Raw genomic sequence first — 19510 nt, 5'->3', positions numbered from 1 at the left:
ATGGCTTAGTTCTAAAATGCATTACAGACATACTGTCAGTCTAAAGACCACCCTGACCTCTCAGGTATTTGGTTCAGGTCTATGCTGCCTACTAAGAACCAGCACTAAATATTGAGAAGCAGCTCTTCAATTTTATGCTCCTCTAATCTGAAACAAACTCCTGGAGCCATCAGTTGCTGTAAATCAAGATTAAAAATTGATTTGACAAGAGTACCATTTGACTGTGCTATCTAAAAAATATATTATTACATTTTCTGTCCAATTTTCCATTCCATGTTTTATTAATCATTTAGTCTTTTAATATAATCAACTTAATTTAAGTATTAATTTCTATTCTCTTGACCTACTTGTGTAATGCTGTTTTTTTTTCTTCCCATATACAGCACTTTGAATTGTCATGTTACTGAAATGTGCTGTATAAATAAATTTGCCCTGCCCTGCCTTAACTTGTGTTGTAAGAGTTATCGCACCACAAACTGAGTCACCTACAAGGTGTACCATTTAAGCCATAGCACATTTCTGTAGCAAATTTGTGTTGCAATATAGGACACAGTAGAGTCAGCAAACTAATAAGCAGAAGTTGAATGTCTTTAAGTTTTCTCAAAATAAGTCATAGGTAACTATACCTGAAATTGTGTCCAGGAAAATCCTAACAACAAAAGTACATTCTCAATATTGTCTACTGCAATAGTTCCAAACATGGCATTTTATTCAATCATTTACATCTGGTTCCAAACACATCTGACAAGTACATTGACACAGGAAACTACAAACCATGTTCTCAAGTGGTTTGTTGTTACAGGTGTTTATTTTCCCCTTATCTGTGTGAAAAGAAACTGAACCACTGGAAAGTACAGGTTAAACTCATCAACTGTAGCTGACAAAAGCAGACAAACTTGAGGCAAAGGAATGTAATTTATGAGGACAATTCCAACCTATCTAAAAGAACAATTACATAAGACCATAAAAGTATATTATTCAAGATATATCTTTACTTGTCTTAGTGCCCTTAATAGCATTACTTATATCAGGAGACGGGGAGAGGCCAAGCCAGCTGTGAGAGAGCAGGAATAAGGATTTACCGTGGGTTTATAAAGACTCCAACATCGATCCATTTTATTCTCTGTCGCAAATAGAGGATATTATTTTCAAATTCTCATTAACCTGTTGGTGCTGTTGTAGAGATAGGCATAAAGTCTATTTTTGGTGGATCATGTAGCAAACACTGTCTATTTCTAAAGACCAAATTGAAATTCAGACAAGGTAAGAGGAAAATGTATCCAATGTGGATTACCACACCACCTAATTAGTGATGGACGGTGGAGCAGACATGGAACAAGGTTGTACCTGGGGGTTAACCTTTGGACCTAAAATTGGACCTAAATTTAGCACCTTCTATTAGGACTTAGCATTTTTACTACTTAAAACAGCCAGTCCAATTACATTTATTGATCTCTCACTGCCTTCTCCCCTCACTCATGAACAGAACCACATGATATTTTAACTCTTCCCATTGAGGCAATAATTCTCCTCTGAGAGCCACCTTTTCTTGTCAGGAACCGTGGCCATTAGACTTGGAGGAGCTGAACCTCATCCCAGCTGCTTCACTCTCAGCTACAGACCATCCCACCACCATCTGTAGGTCTTGGCTGGAGGGAGCCAGCAGATCCATGTCATCCACAAAAAGTAGGGATGAAATCCAATGGTCCCCAAACCAGACCTGCTCAGGTAAGCTGGGTTAAGGAAATACTCAAAGTAATCCTTCCACCCCAGCTGTGAGTCCGAGTGTAGTTTCATTATTGGAATTCTGTGTAAGTCATGAATTGAACATGATGTTCAGGCATAAGGATTTCCAACAGTACACTTGGCACCAGGACACCATAGGACAGGCATGGATGATCGCTTATAAAGTCTTATAAATATCTGGGGCTTCTAGACCAAGAGAAGGGTGGAGCTCTCCACCAATTACCACCTGGTGAATAGTTGAACATGCTGGAAGGGGAGGATGCTGGACAGCCTCAGCAAGCGCAAACAAGTAGTTAGGGTGTGCTGGAATGCTGCTCACTGAGACCTCGGTCAGGGACATATTAAACTCCCACCTCTCTGAGAGCTTCTCTGAGATTTCACCGGAGGCTGCGGGAATAGAGTTTGATTTGACCACGTTTTTTGCCTCTATTGGCAAACAGCTGCCTCTTGTGGCCGTACGCTCTGTAGTATCGTTAATGGAAACAACCCCCAAACCTGGTGGTGGACACTTGCAGTAAGAAAAACTGTCAAGCTAGAGAAGATGTTTTATTTAGCCCTTTTGGTTAGTGAGACTCGTGAGGTGTGTCCCTCTGGGGGGGCTGCAGAGACGAAAACTCAGGCCAGAGAGCTATTGGAAGAGTTCCTGAAGAAAGACTTCTAGTAGGCCTCATGGCAATCAATTCTGGTACAATGGAAACAATCTATCAAAATGGCTTCAGCATGGAAAAATTAGTATGCAGATTAAAAAATATGCCATGACTTTATGTTTAGATTTAAGCTGCTTTTTGTTCTTGATGAGGAATGAGAGGTACATCAATCTTCCAGACCTCAGCCAAATACCAATCTCTGGTGCTGATTCCCTGTCAGCTTTTATGACAGCTATCAAAGACAGATCCTTCTGTGGTAATTTTCTCCTAACTTAAAAGATTGTGTAAATGTGGTTGCCCTGCATTTAACCTCTTGAACCTTTGGTCTAAGGGCTGGGTTAAGAACAAACAAAGGATAGGTACATGATAAATGGCATGGACTTATAGAACACCCATTTGAGGCAAGATACTTAAAAGAGCTTTACTCTACATTCACACTTCGATGGTGACAAACTACATTGTACTGTCATCTGACCACCATCAGCAATGTAGATTAGGTGTCTTGCCCAAGGAAACAATGACTGGGACAGATGGAGTTGGGGTTTAAACCGGGGGCCCTCCTGTCGCAGCACAAACTAATTTTTCTATTAAAATACATATCTTTGTGTTAAATTTCAGTGTAGTTTAGTTGCAGTGTTCTCTACTCAAAACATATAAAGGGAACACTCAATATTATCATAGATCTGAATGAATGAAATATCATTGAATACTTTGTTTTGTACATGAATGTGAATGTGCGAACAAATGAATCACACAAAAAAAAGAAATGGAAATCACATTTATTAACTAATGGAGGCCTGGAATTGGAGTCACACACAAAATAAAAGTGGGGAAAAAATGTAAACTCCTTTAAACAGGTCCTTAAATGAGGCCCAGTATTGTGTGTGGCCTCCACATCTCTGTATAACCTCCTTATAACTCCTAGGTATGCTCCTGATAATGTGGTGGATGGTCTCCTGTGGGATCTCCTGCCTGACTTGGACTAAAGTATTCACAAACTCCTGGACAGTCTGTGGTGAAACTTGACAGTGGTTAATGGATTGAGACATGATGTCCCAGATTTGTTCAATGGGATTCAGGTCTGGAGATCAGGCTGGCCAGTCCATAGCTTCAATGCCTTCATCTTGCAGGAACTGCTAACACAATCGAGCCACATTAGTTAGCATTGTCCTGCATTAGGAGGAACTCAGGACCAACCACACCAGCATATGGTCTCGCAAGGGGTGTAAGGATCTCCACTTGGTACCTAATGACAGTCCGGCTACCTCTGGTGAGCACATGCAGGGCTGTGCGGCCCTCCAAAAAAATGGCACCCTACACCATTACTGACCCACCAAACTGGTCATGCTGAAGGATGTCACAGACAGCAGATCACTCTCCAAGGTGTCTCCAGCTGCCTCCAGATTCTGTCATGTCTGTCACATGTGCTCAGTATGAAACTCATCTGTGTAGAGCACAGGGCACCAGTGGCGAATTTGCTAATCCTAATGTTCTCTGGCAAATGCCAAGCACCCTGCTGTTGGGGTGTGAGCACAACCTCTATCTGTGAGGACCCTCATACCATCCTCATGGAGTTGGCTTCTGACCATTTGCACAGACACATGCACATGTGTGGCCTGATGGAGGTCCTTTTGCAGGGCTCTGGCAGTGCTCCTCCTGTTTCTCCTTGCACAAAGGTGGGGTTAGCGGTCCTGCTGCTGGGTTGTTATCCTCCTAAGGCCTCCATCATGTCTCCTGGTGTTCTCTTGGTGGCCTTTCTCCTGGTAGCACCTCCTGGCTCTGGCCACTATGCTGACGGACACAGGAAAACCTTCTTGCCAGAGCTTCCGTTGATTTGCCATCCTGGATGAGCTGCACTACCTGGCCAATTTGTGTGGGTTGTAGAGTCCGTCTAATGCCACCTCCAGTGTGAAAGCAGCACCAACATTCAAAAGTAACCAAAACATAAGCCATAAAGCATTGGTACTGAGAAGTGGTCTGTGGTCCCTACCTGCAAAACCACTGCTTTATTGATTGTGTCTTGCTAATTGCCAAAAATGTCCACGTGTTGTTTATTCCACTTGCACAGCAGCATGTGAAATTGATTATCAATCAGTGTGGCCTCCTAAGTGGATGTTTGATTTGATTGAAGTGTGTTGTTTACGTGTTCCCTCTATTTTTCTGAGCAGTGTTATTTATCATACAAGAGGCAAAGCCTGGTTTATGCTCAGAAACCAGGTCATCTGTGAGTGTGTCAAAGTTAACGCAGATATGAGCTTGTCATATGAGCTCGTCAAACCGTTACATGGACACCCACAATCCTAGCTAGTTCGTGATTGTCCCTCTTGCATTGTGGCATGGAATAACATAGCGCAGACCACGCTTAAAAATTGGGTATACATCAAAAATATCTGCATCTTACCTGCAACAAGATAACCGAGACACACTGCTGCGGGAGTATACACAGCCCTTAAGGCTGCAAGACCAGTAGCCCAAACATACCTTCACCAGAGATCATCAGGGCAAATCTGACAACAAAAACTTTACTTTGAAACATAATTTTTTGCAAGTTAAACACACAGTTGCCATGGTTTAACACTACTGGTTTAATATGTGAATTGATGAGACTGATAAGCCTCAACCTTTTTTCCTCAACACAGTTGAAACTGTGTGAAAAGCTTTTTGTCAGAGGATTACAAATTGCAGTGCTGAATCTAAACAACTTTAGCCTTTTGAAGAATGTTATAGCACAAAAGCATTCCAAAGAGGGCGGTCCAAAACTAGTGAGTCACTTTTACCAAGTGAATCAAAAACTAATCCTTAACCTCTGCTTGAATTAATTACACTTTAACAAAATAAATCTTTGATGTTTTTGGAAAGAGTGGGAAGGCATCATTTTTTTATTCTTGAACATTTTTAACCTCTCATCCATGCACTTACACAAGTTTTTCCTCTCTGCTGGTCCCTCTGCTACAGTAAACCACTTCCAGGTTTGGCTCCTTTTCCTCTGAGACTTTTAAAATGCCACTGGTATTTGAGCCTCACTTTTACATACCCAGCACCTTACTGATTTGGAAAGTTCTCTTCTTAGAGCAAAAATCTGTTTCCATTTTAGCAAACTAGGGTTATGCAATTTGAGGCTGTGCCAGAGCATGTTCACAGAAAGACAATAGAGACCTCTGGTGGTCAGAACTCAAGAATTTATTAAATTTACTTTTTATTATGTCAGGATCACTATTTAAAGGGAAGACAGTTAAAACACTTACTTTTAATATGTTTGACATCTTTAATGATTGGGGGTGAAATTTATACACATTTATGACACAAAGACTCTCAGATAAATCCAGTGTTTTACTTATTTCAACTCAAAAGAAAATACCAAAAGTTCTGACAAAAGCACACACAAATTACTAACTTAACAGGCTTTAGAAGAGGCAGATAGGTCACTGAATGGTGTGCACTTGGGTGTCCACAGAGTGGGACACAACCTTTCCATCAATAATTTGCTCTATGATGGTTTTCACTCTCTTCTCAATGTGAGGTTTTTGCTCTGCAGAGGGAACACAAAGTCAGTCTGATGCAACAAGAAGGGGACTTTTCCAAGATTTTATCACTAAAACACCAGGATTAAAGGTTAAAAGGTTGTCATTCTTACCTTCAACTTCCTCCCTCACTTGTTTGATGATCACAACCCTTTAGAAGAGATGGAATTCATAATAAAGTTTAACTTTAACTGCTGTGAATAGATGCTGTTTATTTCTAGGTAGAAATGACTCACTTCTTTTGCTCATATGCCTCTCCTTCCAGCAGCCTTCTGTACTCATCAATCTCCTTCTCCAGCCTTGGCTTAAGCTCCAGCAGCACGCTGTAGTTGTTCTGCAGCTGCTGCAGAGAGGCCTTCATGTTCTGCAGCTCTGTCTCCAGAGTGGTGATGATCGACTGGTACTGGCTGAGCTGAACAGAGTACTGCGTGTTGACCTCAGAGACATTCTGCTGCAGGCACTCAACCTAAAGGACAGACAGGGGAAATATGAGGACGGGTGTCATTTCAACCTGATTGTACGATCAAATATAGATTTTAAGGTGGCTTTGCAGTCATCTGCTTTGCAGATTTGAAAAGCCGTTTATCTGCTTTTTGTCTGTTTTTGCCTTAACATATCTTCTGCAATATTTTCAACTCTCCCCTTCTTAAAGTATATTTGCTCATTTGACTACATATGTTTTCTGTCACCAGACAGCATCAAATTCTTGACAACTGGATAACAGAAATATGTTTGTGGACTTGGACATGAAAATTTCTAATGCACATTTTTTTCATTAGGGACTACTGTTTGGTAGTTTGCAAGCTTTTGATTAAGTTCAATTTTGATTTACATCAACCCATCATGCAGGTAATCCTCATATACAATTTTGGATTTTAAATGAATGCATTTGAGCTCTACCTGATAAAAATAAAAGGTTGCACATCACAGCCTCCAAACATCACAATTTAAACTTATAATTCAGGCTGAATAGATGAGCTACCTTACTGACAGGGCTGGTTTAAACCATTTAGTATGCTTTGGCTTTAATGCCAAGGAATATTGTACCTTCAGGCAGCCATTGTGGTGGTTTAATTTAATTATTGTTTCCCTGCCTATGGGAGTGGTGATTTGCACCAAGCGGAAGGAATAATAAAATCAGTCCTGCCTTCACATTCTCTAACTTCAACAATTGGCAGCTGGATTTTTTTAAACTTGCCGCTTCTGGCTATTCCATCTGGAAGATGTACCCTACCACACCTTCAAACTGTTTTTGGAATAGATTCGTTTTAAGAATGGCCCAGAGATCAACCTCAATAACAAACATATAAACTATGCTAAAACTACACCAAACACATCTAAAAAAAATAATTTTCTCTTCAGTTAAAAAGATTGGTGAATACTTAGCTACTTGCTGCAGAACAATTGTGTATATTTTGTGTAATTTCATGGGTTTGAGCCACAAGATAAAAAATTGGCTCAGCATAACTGAAAAAAACCCTAAAATGAACATGACATTTATACTGATAGTCAGTGGATGTAATCTTGTAAATAAGCTGTTCATGCTGGCTAGCATGACAAAATACATGTTTTTGATTTGAGGACATGTCATCATTACATTGATTTAAACTGTTACAGCTTTAAAGAACTGAAGTCTGAAGCTTCCTTCTTATTCTTTTTTATTTAAATAAACAATGGAAGTTTGAATTATAATTGACGGATTAATCTCAATAAAAATAAGAACTTGTTCACATTAAGACTCTCCCACTGGGGACCCACTGCAGACCCTGACAGCAGTGGAGAGGATTTCATGTCGATCTTTTATTTAAAAGGGACATTAAGAATGATTCTAATACTTTGTTCAATCAAGGGAAATTATAATTGTTTTGTCACACGCTCTATTAATGCATGTATCCTTAGATTTATGATGAATTTAGAGGTTGAATCTTTAAAACCAGGAGCACTTAGCTATGTGCCTCACCTCAGTGTACAGAGACTGTCGGCTTATCACTAGAGACTGGTAGGTCCTCTTCAGCTCTGAAATCTCAGAATGATACGTCTTCACCTCTGTCTTGCAGGTGATGATTTGGTTTTGGAGAGTTTCCATCTTCAAGCGGAGAAGAAATATTAACAACAAGTTTATTTATTTATCTATTTTTAGATGTCTAAAGGTCTGGGATAGCCTCACCTTGGACTGGAACCACTTCTCGACCTCCAGCTTGTTGTCTTTCATTACGGTTTCATAGCGCTCCCTCATCTCCTGCAAGACCCTCATCAGGTCAGAGGACCCTGTGTTGTCCACCTCCACGTTAACTTTCCCAGAGCCCTGGAGTTTCAGCTTCTCCATCTCCTGCAGCAGGCCACACATGAATTGTTTTATTCCACCTTCCCCTCCTCATTTTCTAGAGACTATTGTGTTTTATTTTCAGAAAATCCTACCTCCTTGTGGCTGTTGGCCATGCAGATTAACTCCTCCTTCAGCCCCTCCACACTCATCTCCAGGTTGCTGATGCTGAGAGTCAGGCTGTCCCGGATCCCTCGGAGACGAAACACATCAGCCTCCACTGTCTTCTGCAAGTTAACCTCCATCTCATACCTACACGTCACATTTATTCATTCATTACAGTATATCATCATTATGTTGAAGTGCAATCAAAGAATAATAAAATCCTATTTTAAGACCTCCTGATCGTCTAAAAAATAAACACTTCTGGTATCTGATTGTTAAGCTTTAGGGGCCTAAAGGTATTTAAGAGCTAACTTACTTCATTTTAAAGTCCTCTGATGCAAATCGGGAGTTGTCAATATGCAGACGCAATCCATGGTTCTCTGAAATTGTTCTTGCGATCTGAAAGGAAGGAAACATGACATTTATCTTCCACCATCTATACAGGATTGATCTGTATCGTCTTTTAGAGCTGTAAAATGACTCAGTAGGAAGTGATTAGTTAGCGAGGTCACTGACCTGCAGAAAATCTACTTACTGTTGAGAGTTTAGGACTAGTTCCCCACATAACGCTCCACAGTGATTCAAATCAACCTTAGAGATTTTTTATTTATCAAAACAGTGAATCTTTACCAAACGTCTGATGTTGACATTCTTCTTCTTCTTTTTTTCTTTTTTTTTTTAACAAAGGGTATCAAGTCAGCTATGCTGCTTTTAGTATTTTCCTGGGTTGTGTAGCTATTAGCACCACTATAGATAAAGATTTTAAAAAATATTAAGAAAAGCAGGAAACCTATAATATATGGGGTAGTCAGACATAAACAGGTTGTTTAAAAGTAAAACTTTTATTTCTGAAAATACATTCCCGTGTCCCTCAAAATGATTTGTAAAACCCTATCTCCTCTTGTTCCAGTGTTTCCTTAGAAAGATACAGTATATTATTATTACAGTATGAGCTTTTTTCTTCTACTCCATTACAATCATCTGTTGAGCAACAGACCGATTTAATCAAAAAATAAATGATTGTTTGTTTTTGTTTGAGCACATATAGTGTGTTATTGACATACTGAGCTATTTTTCTTCACTATTTTTTAGTACTTCGAAATTAATTAAATATTTATGGAGCTTAAATGAAATCAAGAAGCATTCCTTTCTATCTTTGCAGGACTACCCCTCTTTTTTCTCATTCATCTATGATTGTGATGCAAAATGTGAGGGATACCTCTGCTTTCAGGTCAGTAATGGTGGAAAAGTAGGACTTGTAGTCTTTGGTTATATATGTGTTCTTCACACAGAACTCCTCGATGTTTAGCTGCAGCCTCCTGTTCCTCTCCTCCAAAGAGCGAACCTACAGAAACACACATGAAGCGGGTTCAGTCAGTTTATTGAGATGCTTCGGTTAAAGAAACCCAGAGTCTTATCTTAAATTCTTAAATATTAATTCTTTGAAAATATTTAATCTTGTTTAGGCTGATCTATATTGACATACAATATGTTAGAGATGAAAGACAAGCTATATGGAAAACAAACAAGGAGACACGTTCAGCTATATTCTGTTCATCACTGATTTTGTTACGTGTGAGTAAAAATATGGAGTTCCTGAATCTTTCTGAGGGAAAACATAGGTGAAAACACATTTTGAATAAAAATTAACTTTGTTTGGAAATTAAATTTCAGTAGCCTGTAGATTAAAACTAAAGAGTCTATTACAGATAACTAAAACAGCATCTTTTCTCAGTGGTCTCTATGTTTTCTACAAACTTCAAAAACTTCTGAATCTTATAAAAAAGTAGCAGTTTTTTTTTTTTTTTATATAAACTTAAAACTATTGGACTGTCCGGGAACAAATATAATCTGAATATAATGATGGTTCTTCCAGATTTTATTGTTGCTGGAAGTTATATTTTTCCTTTAAAATACATTTTTAAAATACATTTTTTCTGTTTAGTTGTTTAACAGGTAACAAAGAAATCTTTGCATGTTTTTTTATTAAAATATATAAACCATGAAATAACACGAATAATTTCTTATTCTACTGATCAAATCCTGATGAGTAGAGATTGTAGCACTTGGTTTAATTTTCTTTGCAGGTTTAAAATAATTATTCCATGACACGGGAACCAGTAGAACCCCATAAATCCCATAAATCCAATTTTCACCGCAAATTATAAAATAATGAAATTTATGAGTGAGAATAAGAGGTCGTTTTGTTGATAGTCCCCACAGTTGGGCAGAGATTTTACTGGGCGGAGCCCAGATGAGATTTATGGGAATAAAATATTTAATAATAATAATAATAATAATAATAATAATAATAATAATAATAATAATAATAATAATAATAATAATAATAATAATGAACAAATATTCATCAACTAGTTAATTGGAAACAAATAATGATTTGTTTCATGGTGCACATGGTTGCATCAGTTCTGTGTGAATGGGCACTAAAATATCAGATTAAGTAATCCCGTTTTAAACCAGCAGATGGCGCCAAACAGACGCTTTCCGACACAAAAGCAGGATTTTAATGAAAAATGCAGAAGATTGTCAAAATGATGTCCGGGACTTAGAGATGGCAACATTAGATATTTATATAAAAAGTTAATATATAAAAAAAAAAAAAAAAAAAAAAAAAAAAAAAAAAAAGAAGAAGAAGCAGGAATGGGTGACCTTTTTATGTGAAAATTAAATCAAAAGAAATGTAAGTTTCTTTTAATCGATTTTGACCACTCATGTATTTTTATGGAGTTTTTTTTTAATCAAACAGCAAAATGGAATATAGTAATTTTCCATTACTAGTTTCTAATGAGGAAATCTTAGCAATAAAATCTTATACACAGATATTAATAATCCGCAGTAAGTTATTTTAGGAATTTTATTGAAGCTGTTTTTTTTATCTCTCTTTTTTTTTTTTTTAGCTGAATCTTGCATCAATAAGCCTAATATGTTTCGAACACAAAACTGCAGTGAAAAAAGACACACAGAGTTAATTAAAATACAAGCTGTTTTCATTAGGGGAACAAATACATGAGTACAAATTCTACTGTGTGGTATCACTGATGACATCTCTTTTTTGCAACATTTTATTTGGCAAAGAGCTTAGAGGGAACTTACCAGAAGATTATAAAAAAAAAAGAAGAGTTTCTGGTTTGTGATGTTTCTCTATCATATCTTCTCATCTATTGTTGATCACCCAAAAATGATGCGTGCATCAATTTAATATAATTTAATTCGTAGAAAACAAACCAAATATCCTTATGATTGCAGATGAGAGATTCTCTGATCAGGGATGAGGAGCTAGAGATTGTCTTACCTTCTCCAGGTAAGAGGCCAGACGGTCATTGAGGTTCTGCATTGTGATCTTCCCACCGTTGATCCCAGTTAAGTCTGCCCCGGTGCTTAGAGAGCCATTGGAGCTGAAGACAGAGGAGATAGAAGAGGACCCATTGGAGATGCGCGTCCCGTAGCCGCCCGCTCCTCCATACACGCTGGGTGCGCGTTTTTGAAAAGGCCCGCTGGGTGCGCGCTGCTGCATCCATCCTATGGCAGATGAGCTGGAGCTGAAGCTCTGCTGGCTGACAGACACAGACATGATGTTACTGGGCTGCAGGAGGAGGAGATGAAGGCCTGCAACAGGAGACTGCTCTGACACTGCTGTGGACAGCTGGATGCTTTATAAAGGAGAGACAACATCAGGGCCTGCAGCATAACAATCACAGGTATGCCTTGCATGTGGATAACAGATATTTGCAAATAGCTGAATGGGTGTGTGGGGGCCCCTTTTTACCAAACAGGTTAAATGATCTCGTTCTACAGCTTGAAACTGACAATTAGACTGATAAGATACTAGAGCATGAGACTTGCCTCTATGGCTTTAAACACTGCTGAGGTTGAAATGCTGTAATTACTGAAATATCTTTGAAGACAGGATCTTAAAAGGAGGGCAGATATCCCAAGAAAAAAGCATGAATAAATAACTTAAATGGATTAAATAACAACTATAATTTTAGACAATCCAATAAAATTAAGAAGGAAACATATGCAAACATTATAGAAATTATGTGTAATTTAGTGGTAATGTCTGAAAAGATTATTATTATACCTCTCCCAATAGTCCTGATCACCAATTATTTTCTCGAAACCTATTTATGAGTCCATGCAGTCCATTAAGAGAACAAACTCTTTAATCAAAATTATTTACAAACATGCACATTCATGTGTCTACACAGGTCTTCAATGATACATTTATTACCACATTACCACAACCATTGCAAAAATACTTATACAGCCATCTACAGTCATTAACAGAGCCTATAGATGTTCATCACCATTCTTCCATCTCATATCTTTTTAAGAAAAAACATGTTTGAGCCTTTTCCCAAACAGCTTCAAGCATGGACTGAGGTTGTTCCATTGCCATAGCTTTTATGACATCATTAAGTAACCCTTATAAATGTTTTACTTCTGAGCACAAAAACAAACAAAATTTTTTTCACTGGAATTGTGCCATAAACCAAACCAACATAGTAAATTGTTGGGAAAGTGGGAAGGATCAGTCTGTATATGTTAATCTGTTGTAAATACAGCTTTTCTGTGAAAACGTCAGAGGTTTGTAAGCAAGCAATGGACCAAATAATATAGCAGAAGTAACAAGAAAAAAGTTGTGAAGTGTGTCTAAAGTGGTTTTAGAACAATATCCCAAAATTCATACCTCTCACAGAGACACTGCTTAACTTATCATTCAAAAAATGCATCCACTACAACCAAAAGATGGCTGACCAAAGGCCTGACAAGAAGACCATAGATTTGAGGTGCAGCAAGCGGATCAATGCTGACTCTGGAGGAGCTGCCGAGATCCGCAGGTTCAGTGGGGAATCTGTTCATAGGACATTTATCCACTGATCTCTGTTTATTCTCAGGATATCCGATTGGTCAAAAACCTGAAGCCACTTGCCACCATCTTGATACTTCCTACTCTCACAGAGTCACGGCATAAACATGCCAACGTGTGTAGAATTTGGTTGCAACAACAAGCAGTTTTCTGGCTCTGAGAAGATGTTTCATAGGTAATTTTACAATCAGTGGATGATGTACTAAAAATATTATATTAAAATAACAAAAAAGCAACTATATATATACATATATATGTATGTATGTATGTATGTATGTATGTATATATATATATATATATATATATATATATATATATATTTGAATAGAATGTTATATTACAGGATTTATAGACTTTATACTTAATATGCAATATGATGTACCCATTTTTTACCATGACTGACTGTAATCTACTAATGCTATGAAATAGCAAGTGTGTGTCAAGGTGATGAATTGATCTTTATTGTAAAAGTCCCTCTGAAAGTCCTTTTGAAATTGAGGAAATCATTATTGTTCGATTCTATAGCTCACATATTGTTTACATTCTGACTGGTGGTAACTAGGCAGTATCAATATGGTGACTGGTGACCTCATGGCATTGTGTAATACCAACGGCCTATCAGATATCCAGAGAATAAATAGAGATCAGTGCACTTATCCCCATGCACTCTTTGGTTTTTATGCAAACAGCAAGAATAAAGTCATGTAGGAAAAACAGCAAATGAATGAAAAAAGTGCTGTGATCAGATAAAACCAAACCTAAACCTTTCTTCACGTGCAGTATGTTACTGTATGTGAAGATGCAAACAAAGACTATATATAATGAGAAACATTAATATGCAGTCAGATCCGGGTGTTAAGGTTCAGTTAAAAAAAAATGGCCTAATAAAAGTGGGTCAACAACAACAGCAGAAAAAGGTTCAGAGAGCTATTTTAATTAAAAGGAATGGGTAAAAATAGTTTGCAACCGACTTGCGACCTGTCCAGGGTGCTGGACCCACCCTGGTGGAATAAGTAGGAGATGGATGGATGGATGGATGGATGGATGGATGGATGGATGGATGGATGGATGGATGGATGGATGGATGGATGGATGGATGGAAACAATTGTAATCACATTTTCTGAATAATTTAAAAGCAAACAAGTTGTCAAAAGTGTTTCACAAACAAAAAAAGCACAGAAGAGTAAAGAGTTCTATTACAGACAGTGTCTGATACGTCCATTTAACAGACGGTTGACATCGGTCCAAGGCAGAGGAATAAAGATGAGTTTTAAACAGACATTCAAATGACCATATTATCTGAGCTGTGCTGACATATAGAGGAAAGGTGTGTAAATGTTTGATGTCCTCTATGTATAGACTTTGTTAGAAATTTTAGTCCACCAAATTTTAGATGTACCCCAAAAAACCTGCATCTGCAACTGCAACAAAAGGGGGTTCTACAAATTATTGACCAAGACGTCAAATTTAATAACAATGTACATAACACTGTTGATGTTTCATTAGCTAAAAAAAAAAAGATCTTTCATTGTCCTTCTACATCACAGTTTTACAGGGACAGTTTTGTTTGTTGTAATCTCAAATAAATGTGTTAGAACTATAGTTGTTATGTTAAAAATAAAATTTTATGATTTCTCCTTATATTCCCACTGACTTCTTGGAAAATCTGTCAGTTGTCGTTAAAACTTGAAAGTGCAGACCTGAGGGGACAGAAGGACACTTTCATAGCAGCTGCAACTTTCTCTCAGTGGGAAAACTCAAGAGATGTAGCCCTAACTGGCAACGGTTCTGGGAAGTCTCTGTTTTTATTGCAACGTTTTGGTATTTTTATTTTCTAAGTACAAACAAAAGCTACACTCTGCACTGTTCAGTAAATAATGGGTTGCGACCATAAAGAAATTAGAAACTAGTTGGAAAATAAAAACATTTAAATGTGAGACTAATTATCCTAAATGACTTCTTCATTATGGAGAAATGCAGCCTACCAGGAGCGTCCTGACAGACAAGCTGTTGGTAAAGAAAACCTGAAACTCAACAGAATCTCCACAAAGAGCCTCGACACAGAGCCAAGCATGGCACGTACCTTTAATTCAAGTATGTTTCGAAAACATAGGTGTAAAACAAAAATAATATCTGGATAATAAACTGGTTATTACACACTATTCTCACCCTAACAGCCTAATGTAATGTTATGGTGTAAGAAGTATATAATGATAAAATCCTACCTCAGAATAAAACCAACTGTTTTTAGGATGTTTTTGCTGGTCTCAATGAATCAGTGAATAAATAGTGGGTTAATTTCTAGAAAAGAATGATACTATTATAACAAGAGCAATCCCCCATGTTTACCCTGAAGATTTAGGTATCAGTTTTTATTTTAATTGTTATAGGTGGCATCAATGTCAATAGATTTTAGGGAATCCATTATATTCTGAATGGGCTGAACTGGATAGTACGCACAATGTGAAATTAAACTGCCACCTTGCACTAAGGAAACAACCTCCAGGACCTTTAAAGCTCTCCCTAACTGGATTTATTCCTAAACATTTCATAACTTATTTTATTTATCAATTTTCACATTAAAGGAGGCGTTGGATTGGTGCTAATGAACAGCAGCTGTGGGAGAGCTGAAGCTAAGACTGAGATGAGGGAAATAATAACAGCTGACAACTAAAGACAAAATAACATTTAATCACAAAATAACACATTCAATGTTCATATCAACCAAAAATTTTAAATCCTTATTATCAGGGTATGATTTCACTATAATTCATTTATGTGGGAAGTCAGATTCCTCCCAAAATAAGGCCAGTCGGATATTTTTACTACAGTCTTTTGTTCTTGGTGAAGACTGAAAGGAGAAGGGTGGATGGACACATGATGAAACACCTACTCATCCCAACTGTTTGTTGTATCGAGGTCACCAACCTGCTTACCACAAGACATTACCTTGGTTTAAACAATTCCAAGAGGAATCTGTCTGTTTTTATCTGTCCAAACAATCTAAAAGCAACAGAGACAATTATCTGCTGCCTTCTACAGATTAAGAGGGTGTGTGTGCATGTCTGAATGTGGGAGTCTGATCTGGGAAACTAGTCGTGTCAGAAAGCTGTCTCTGTCTGTGGCCCTTTATCAGATAAGACTCATGCGTGCAATGTAGGACAAATATTGGTGATTACTACCAAAAACCAGAATTAAGAAATAAAAAGTTGATGTCTTAATCTACTTTCTGTAGATAAAGGTTGGGTTGATCTTAGTTTCATTTTATACAGAACTTTAAAGAATCTAGAATCTTTATTTAGACAAGATCATTTTAAAAGGGACATTTGGGAATGAGAGGAACAAGATGTTAGAAAGGCGTCTGACTGCTCAGACCTGTTAGTGATGGCAGGATGTTAAAAGGGCAGCAGCAACAGTAAACAGTGGGGCGTGGGCAGGTCGGGTGGACCCGAAACAGCATAACAAAAACCTGCAGTATGAGAAAATCCTTCGGGAAAGTTCACAAAGGTCAGAACCACCACAATCTGTGAGAAAAATAAGTTTTAATAACTTTTGGGAGGAGGGATGTTGATGCATGGATAATTATTTTAGTACAAATGTGAGACGGGTCACTCAGTGAAGGGCAGGTGACAGGACACAACTCTGCTGATGTTTCACTCTTTCTAAATCCAGTGATCCTGCTACTTTATGAGAATATAAATCACATCGAACCAAACAGGGGCTCAACCTCTTCAGAAAGAAAAATCTATACCCAATAAACACAGGATTAATGCCTTTAACGCCTGAGATGAAGTCACTAGAAAGGAGGGGAAGCACAGAGAGCAGCAGCTCTCCTGCAGCCGATCGTTTTAGAGAGTTTTCTTTACCCTACAGCTGCTGTCATAAAGATAAAGACGACGTGGGGGCAATTGTCGCCCTTTTTACCCTCAAACAAAAGCAGCTGCTTTAAAGTCACAGACGTTCAAAGCAACAGAGTGTTTGGGTCAATTACCCTTCGCTAATTTCTAACCATTAACATTTTGATCAGTTATAGCGATAAGTTAAACTATTTAACAAATAGTACAATACTTTGTATATAAATTTCTTTGCATTGACTCCATAGATGATCCCTGTTTGAACCAGTTGCTCCCAATGGAATATATTAGGACACCTGAAGACAATTACGTACACATTTCCTTCCCTTTGAATTTTTTTCAGAAATAGATAGAAATCATCCCTCTACAGATGAGTCCATTTAAACCAGGTGCAAACAACCAAAACTTTTGGGTGTTATAAAACGTCAAATTATTCATAGTAGAGTTTGATTTAAAGTAAATTTCTATAATCCAAAATCTTTGTTTCTCAATAGAAATAAGCCAAAGGAAACTAAGAATAAGTACCAAAAGGAAGAAAGTAAATATATATGTATATTGAACAAATTTTAACTCTCATGTCAATTTCTATACTTTATAGGCATTATAGCATATCCCATTCTTATAAATGCTTTTCGAAAAGGTATTTTGAGGGTTTGTCTTTGGGGATTCACTTTTAAAGTCTTGAATGGCCTTGCCCCATTTTATCTCTCTGAGCTGCTGCACCCCTACACCCCCAGCCGATCTCTCAGGTCAGCTGACCAGCTGCTCCTGACAGTGCCGAAAGCAAGGCTTAAGCTCAGATGGGATCGAGTGTTTTCCGTTCCAAAACTTTGGAGCTGAATATTAGAAAGGCCACCTCTGTTTCATTTTAAAACTCTTCTTAAAACCCACCTCTTTTCTTTGGCGTTTGACACCATGTAGAGCGTTGATTTTATGTATTTACATGCATATTTTTATCCTGTGCGGGCAGTGCTTTCATTTTATTTAGTTTTATTTTATTTATTTGATCTTTTTGTGCAGCACTTTGGAAACCTTGTGTTTATTGAAACCGTGCTATATAAATAAAGTGGATTGGATTGGATGAGCTCCACATCATCTGGGTTGGAAGGCCTCCTTGCCATCATTCTAATCTGTAGCTCCTTCCACTGATTCTCCATCAGATTCATATATATTCTTGTTGAGTCACTCTGAAATGTTATTAGTTTCAGTGAAAAGAAACATGAAAGTCAAATTTAGAGTAATTTATTGGGTTGAAATTAGTATGGACCCAAATGGCCAAAAAAAAATACAAGAATTTCTACCTTATAAAAAGAAAAATAACTAAAACCTTATGAATTGCTGTAGTGAGCATTATCTGATTTCATAAATATTCTCATATGAAATAGTGTAAAAAGTTTGCCTTGCAATTTTCTGTTTCACTGCTTTGGTTTATGTTTGTTTGTGTTTGAATCTCCTTTAAAGCTGAATCCATAGTTACACTAGAGGCTTTGTTTTGATTCCAAGCAGCTCTAAAACCTTATTGAGTTTCTTCTTTAAACACATTGACTTTACTTTTATTGCAGCAGGAAAAGGTCTTTCCATTGAGGTGAAAAGCATTATAACAGGTTTTAGACGTGTCGTTTCCTTTACGCACTTCCTTCCCAAGTATCCGCCAATCCATCAAATGTTCTCCGCTGAAAGTTATCAATCTTTGATTTTAGGCAGTGCTGCTTTCATTCCCCCTTTGCTATAAAAGGGTTGACCCACCTGGCAGATCTGCAGAAGCACCTCTCTTCTTCAGGGTGAACATCACATCTAATCCTCACAGGTATGTTTTATCTTTTTATATATACATGGTTTTTTTTGTTGTTTTTTTTTATGCATTTCTAAAAGGAAGGTTTCTATTCTTTTCTGTACTGGCTCCAGATATGGCTGGGAAAATAGTTTTGGTCTTTGCACTGTTGGTGGCCCTGCTGGTTTCCGACTGTGCATCCTCCCCTGAAAGCTCTGCAGCCGTGGAGACAAAGGAAAGAAACGTCCTCCAGCAGCTTCTGGCCAAGAGGGAGAAAGTGCGGGAGTCGGCTCGGGCGGAGAGACGGGCACACCTGTCTGAGGACGAGCGGGAGATAATGACCAAACAGATCATGCAAGCCATCTCAGGTATGCAGTTCAAGTGCTGATGTTCCCGCTGATTATCAGATCAGGTGGGTGAACGTGCAGAAAGTGATCCATTCTGTCTGTGGTTCAATGTAGGAATGGTTTGTTCACAGAGGTGATGAATTCTGACTGCATGTCGGATCGGGACTACCAGGGCTGGGTGGACTTCGGACGCAGGGAAGCAGCAGAGTGAGAGAGGCCAACCTGCTCGGCTTGCTTTTTTTTTGTTCAGACTGTACAGAAAAGTTGAAGTTTAACCACTGAAAATGTTTGAATAAACTACTTT

At 38.0% G+C, this 19510-nt stretch overlaps 2 protein-coding genes across 2 annotated transcripts; one reads left to right on the top strand and one right to left on the bottom strand.

Annotated features, from left to right (window-relative positions):
* Positions 1-5574: 5574 nt before the first annotated feature.
* Positions 5575-11989, bottom strand: LOC107090752 (keratin, type I cytoskeletal 19-like). The gene is made up of 9 exons (XM_015384312.1): positions 11656-11989; positions 9562-9687; positions 8659-8741; positions 8333-8489; positions 8082-8243; positions 7875-8000; positions 6151-6380; positions 6028-6065; positions 5575-5922 (listed from the first exon to the last, which is right to left on the bottom strand). Exons 1-9 carry the CDS (start codon positions 11932-11934, stop codon positions 5816-5818), a joined length of 1308 nt encoding a protein of 435 aa, XP_015239798.1. The 5' UTR covers positions 11935-11989; the 3' UTR covers positions 5575-5815.
* Positions 11990-18735: 6746 nt separating this feature from the next.
* LOC107090766 (gastrin/cholecystokinin-like peptide) lies at positions 18736-19476 on the top strand. Its single transcript, XM_015384330.1, has 3 exons — positions 18736-18895; positions 18994-19227; positions 19338-19476. Exons 2-3 carry the CDS (start codon positions 18996-18998, stop codon positions 19415-19417), a joined length of 312 nt encoding a protein of 103 aa, XP_015239816.1. The 5' UTR covers positions 18736-18895; positions 18994-18995; the 3' UTR covers positions 19418-19476.
* Positions 19477-19510: the final 34 nt, after the last annotated feature.

The sequence above is a fragment of the Cyprinodon variegatus genome, unplaced genomic scaffold, assembly GCF_000732505.1.
Source record: "Cyprinodon variegatus isolate N-32 unplaced genomic scaffold, C_variegatus-1.0 Scaffold310, whole genome shotgun sequence".
In the NCBI taxonomy this organism is placed as follows: Eukaryota; Metazoa; Chordata; class Actinopteri; order Cyprinodontiformes; family Cyprinodontidae; genus Cyprinodon; species Cyprinodon variegatus.
The sequence above is the reverse complement of the archived record's forward strand: the minus strand, read 5'-3'. Positions and strand labels throughout refer to the sequence as shown.

Coding starts and splice junctions, on each gene's coding strand:
- LOC107090752 (XM_015384312.1), bottom strand. CDS start 11,934: ATGTCTGTGTCTGTCAGCCAGCAGAGCTTCAGCTCCAGCTCATCTGCC. Junction 8,742..9,561: donor TTACTGACCTGAAAGCAGAG/GTATCCCTCACA, acceptor CCTTCCTTTCAG/ATCGCAAGAACAATTTCAGA. Junction 8,001..8,081: donor AGAAGTGGTTCCAGTCCAAG/GTGAGGCTATCC, acceptor CTCCGCTTGAAG/ATGGAAACTCTCCAAAACCA.
- LOC107090766 (XM_015384330.1), top strand. CDS start 18,996: ATGGCTGGGAAAATAGTTTTGGTCTTTGCACTGTTGGTGGCCCTGCTG. Junction 19,228..19,337: donor GATCATGCAAGCCATCTCAG/GTATGCAGTTCA, acceptor GTTTGTTCACAG/AGGTGATGAATTCTGACTGC.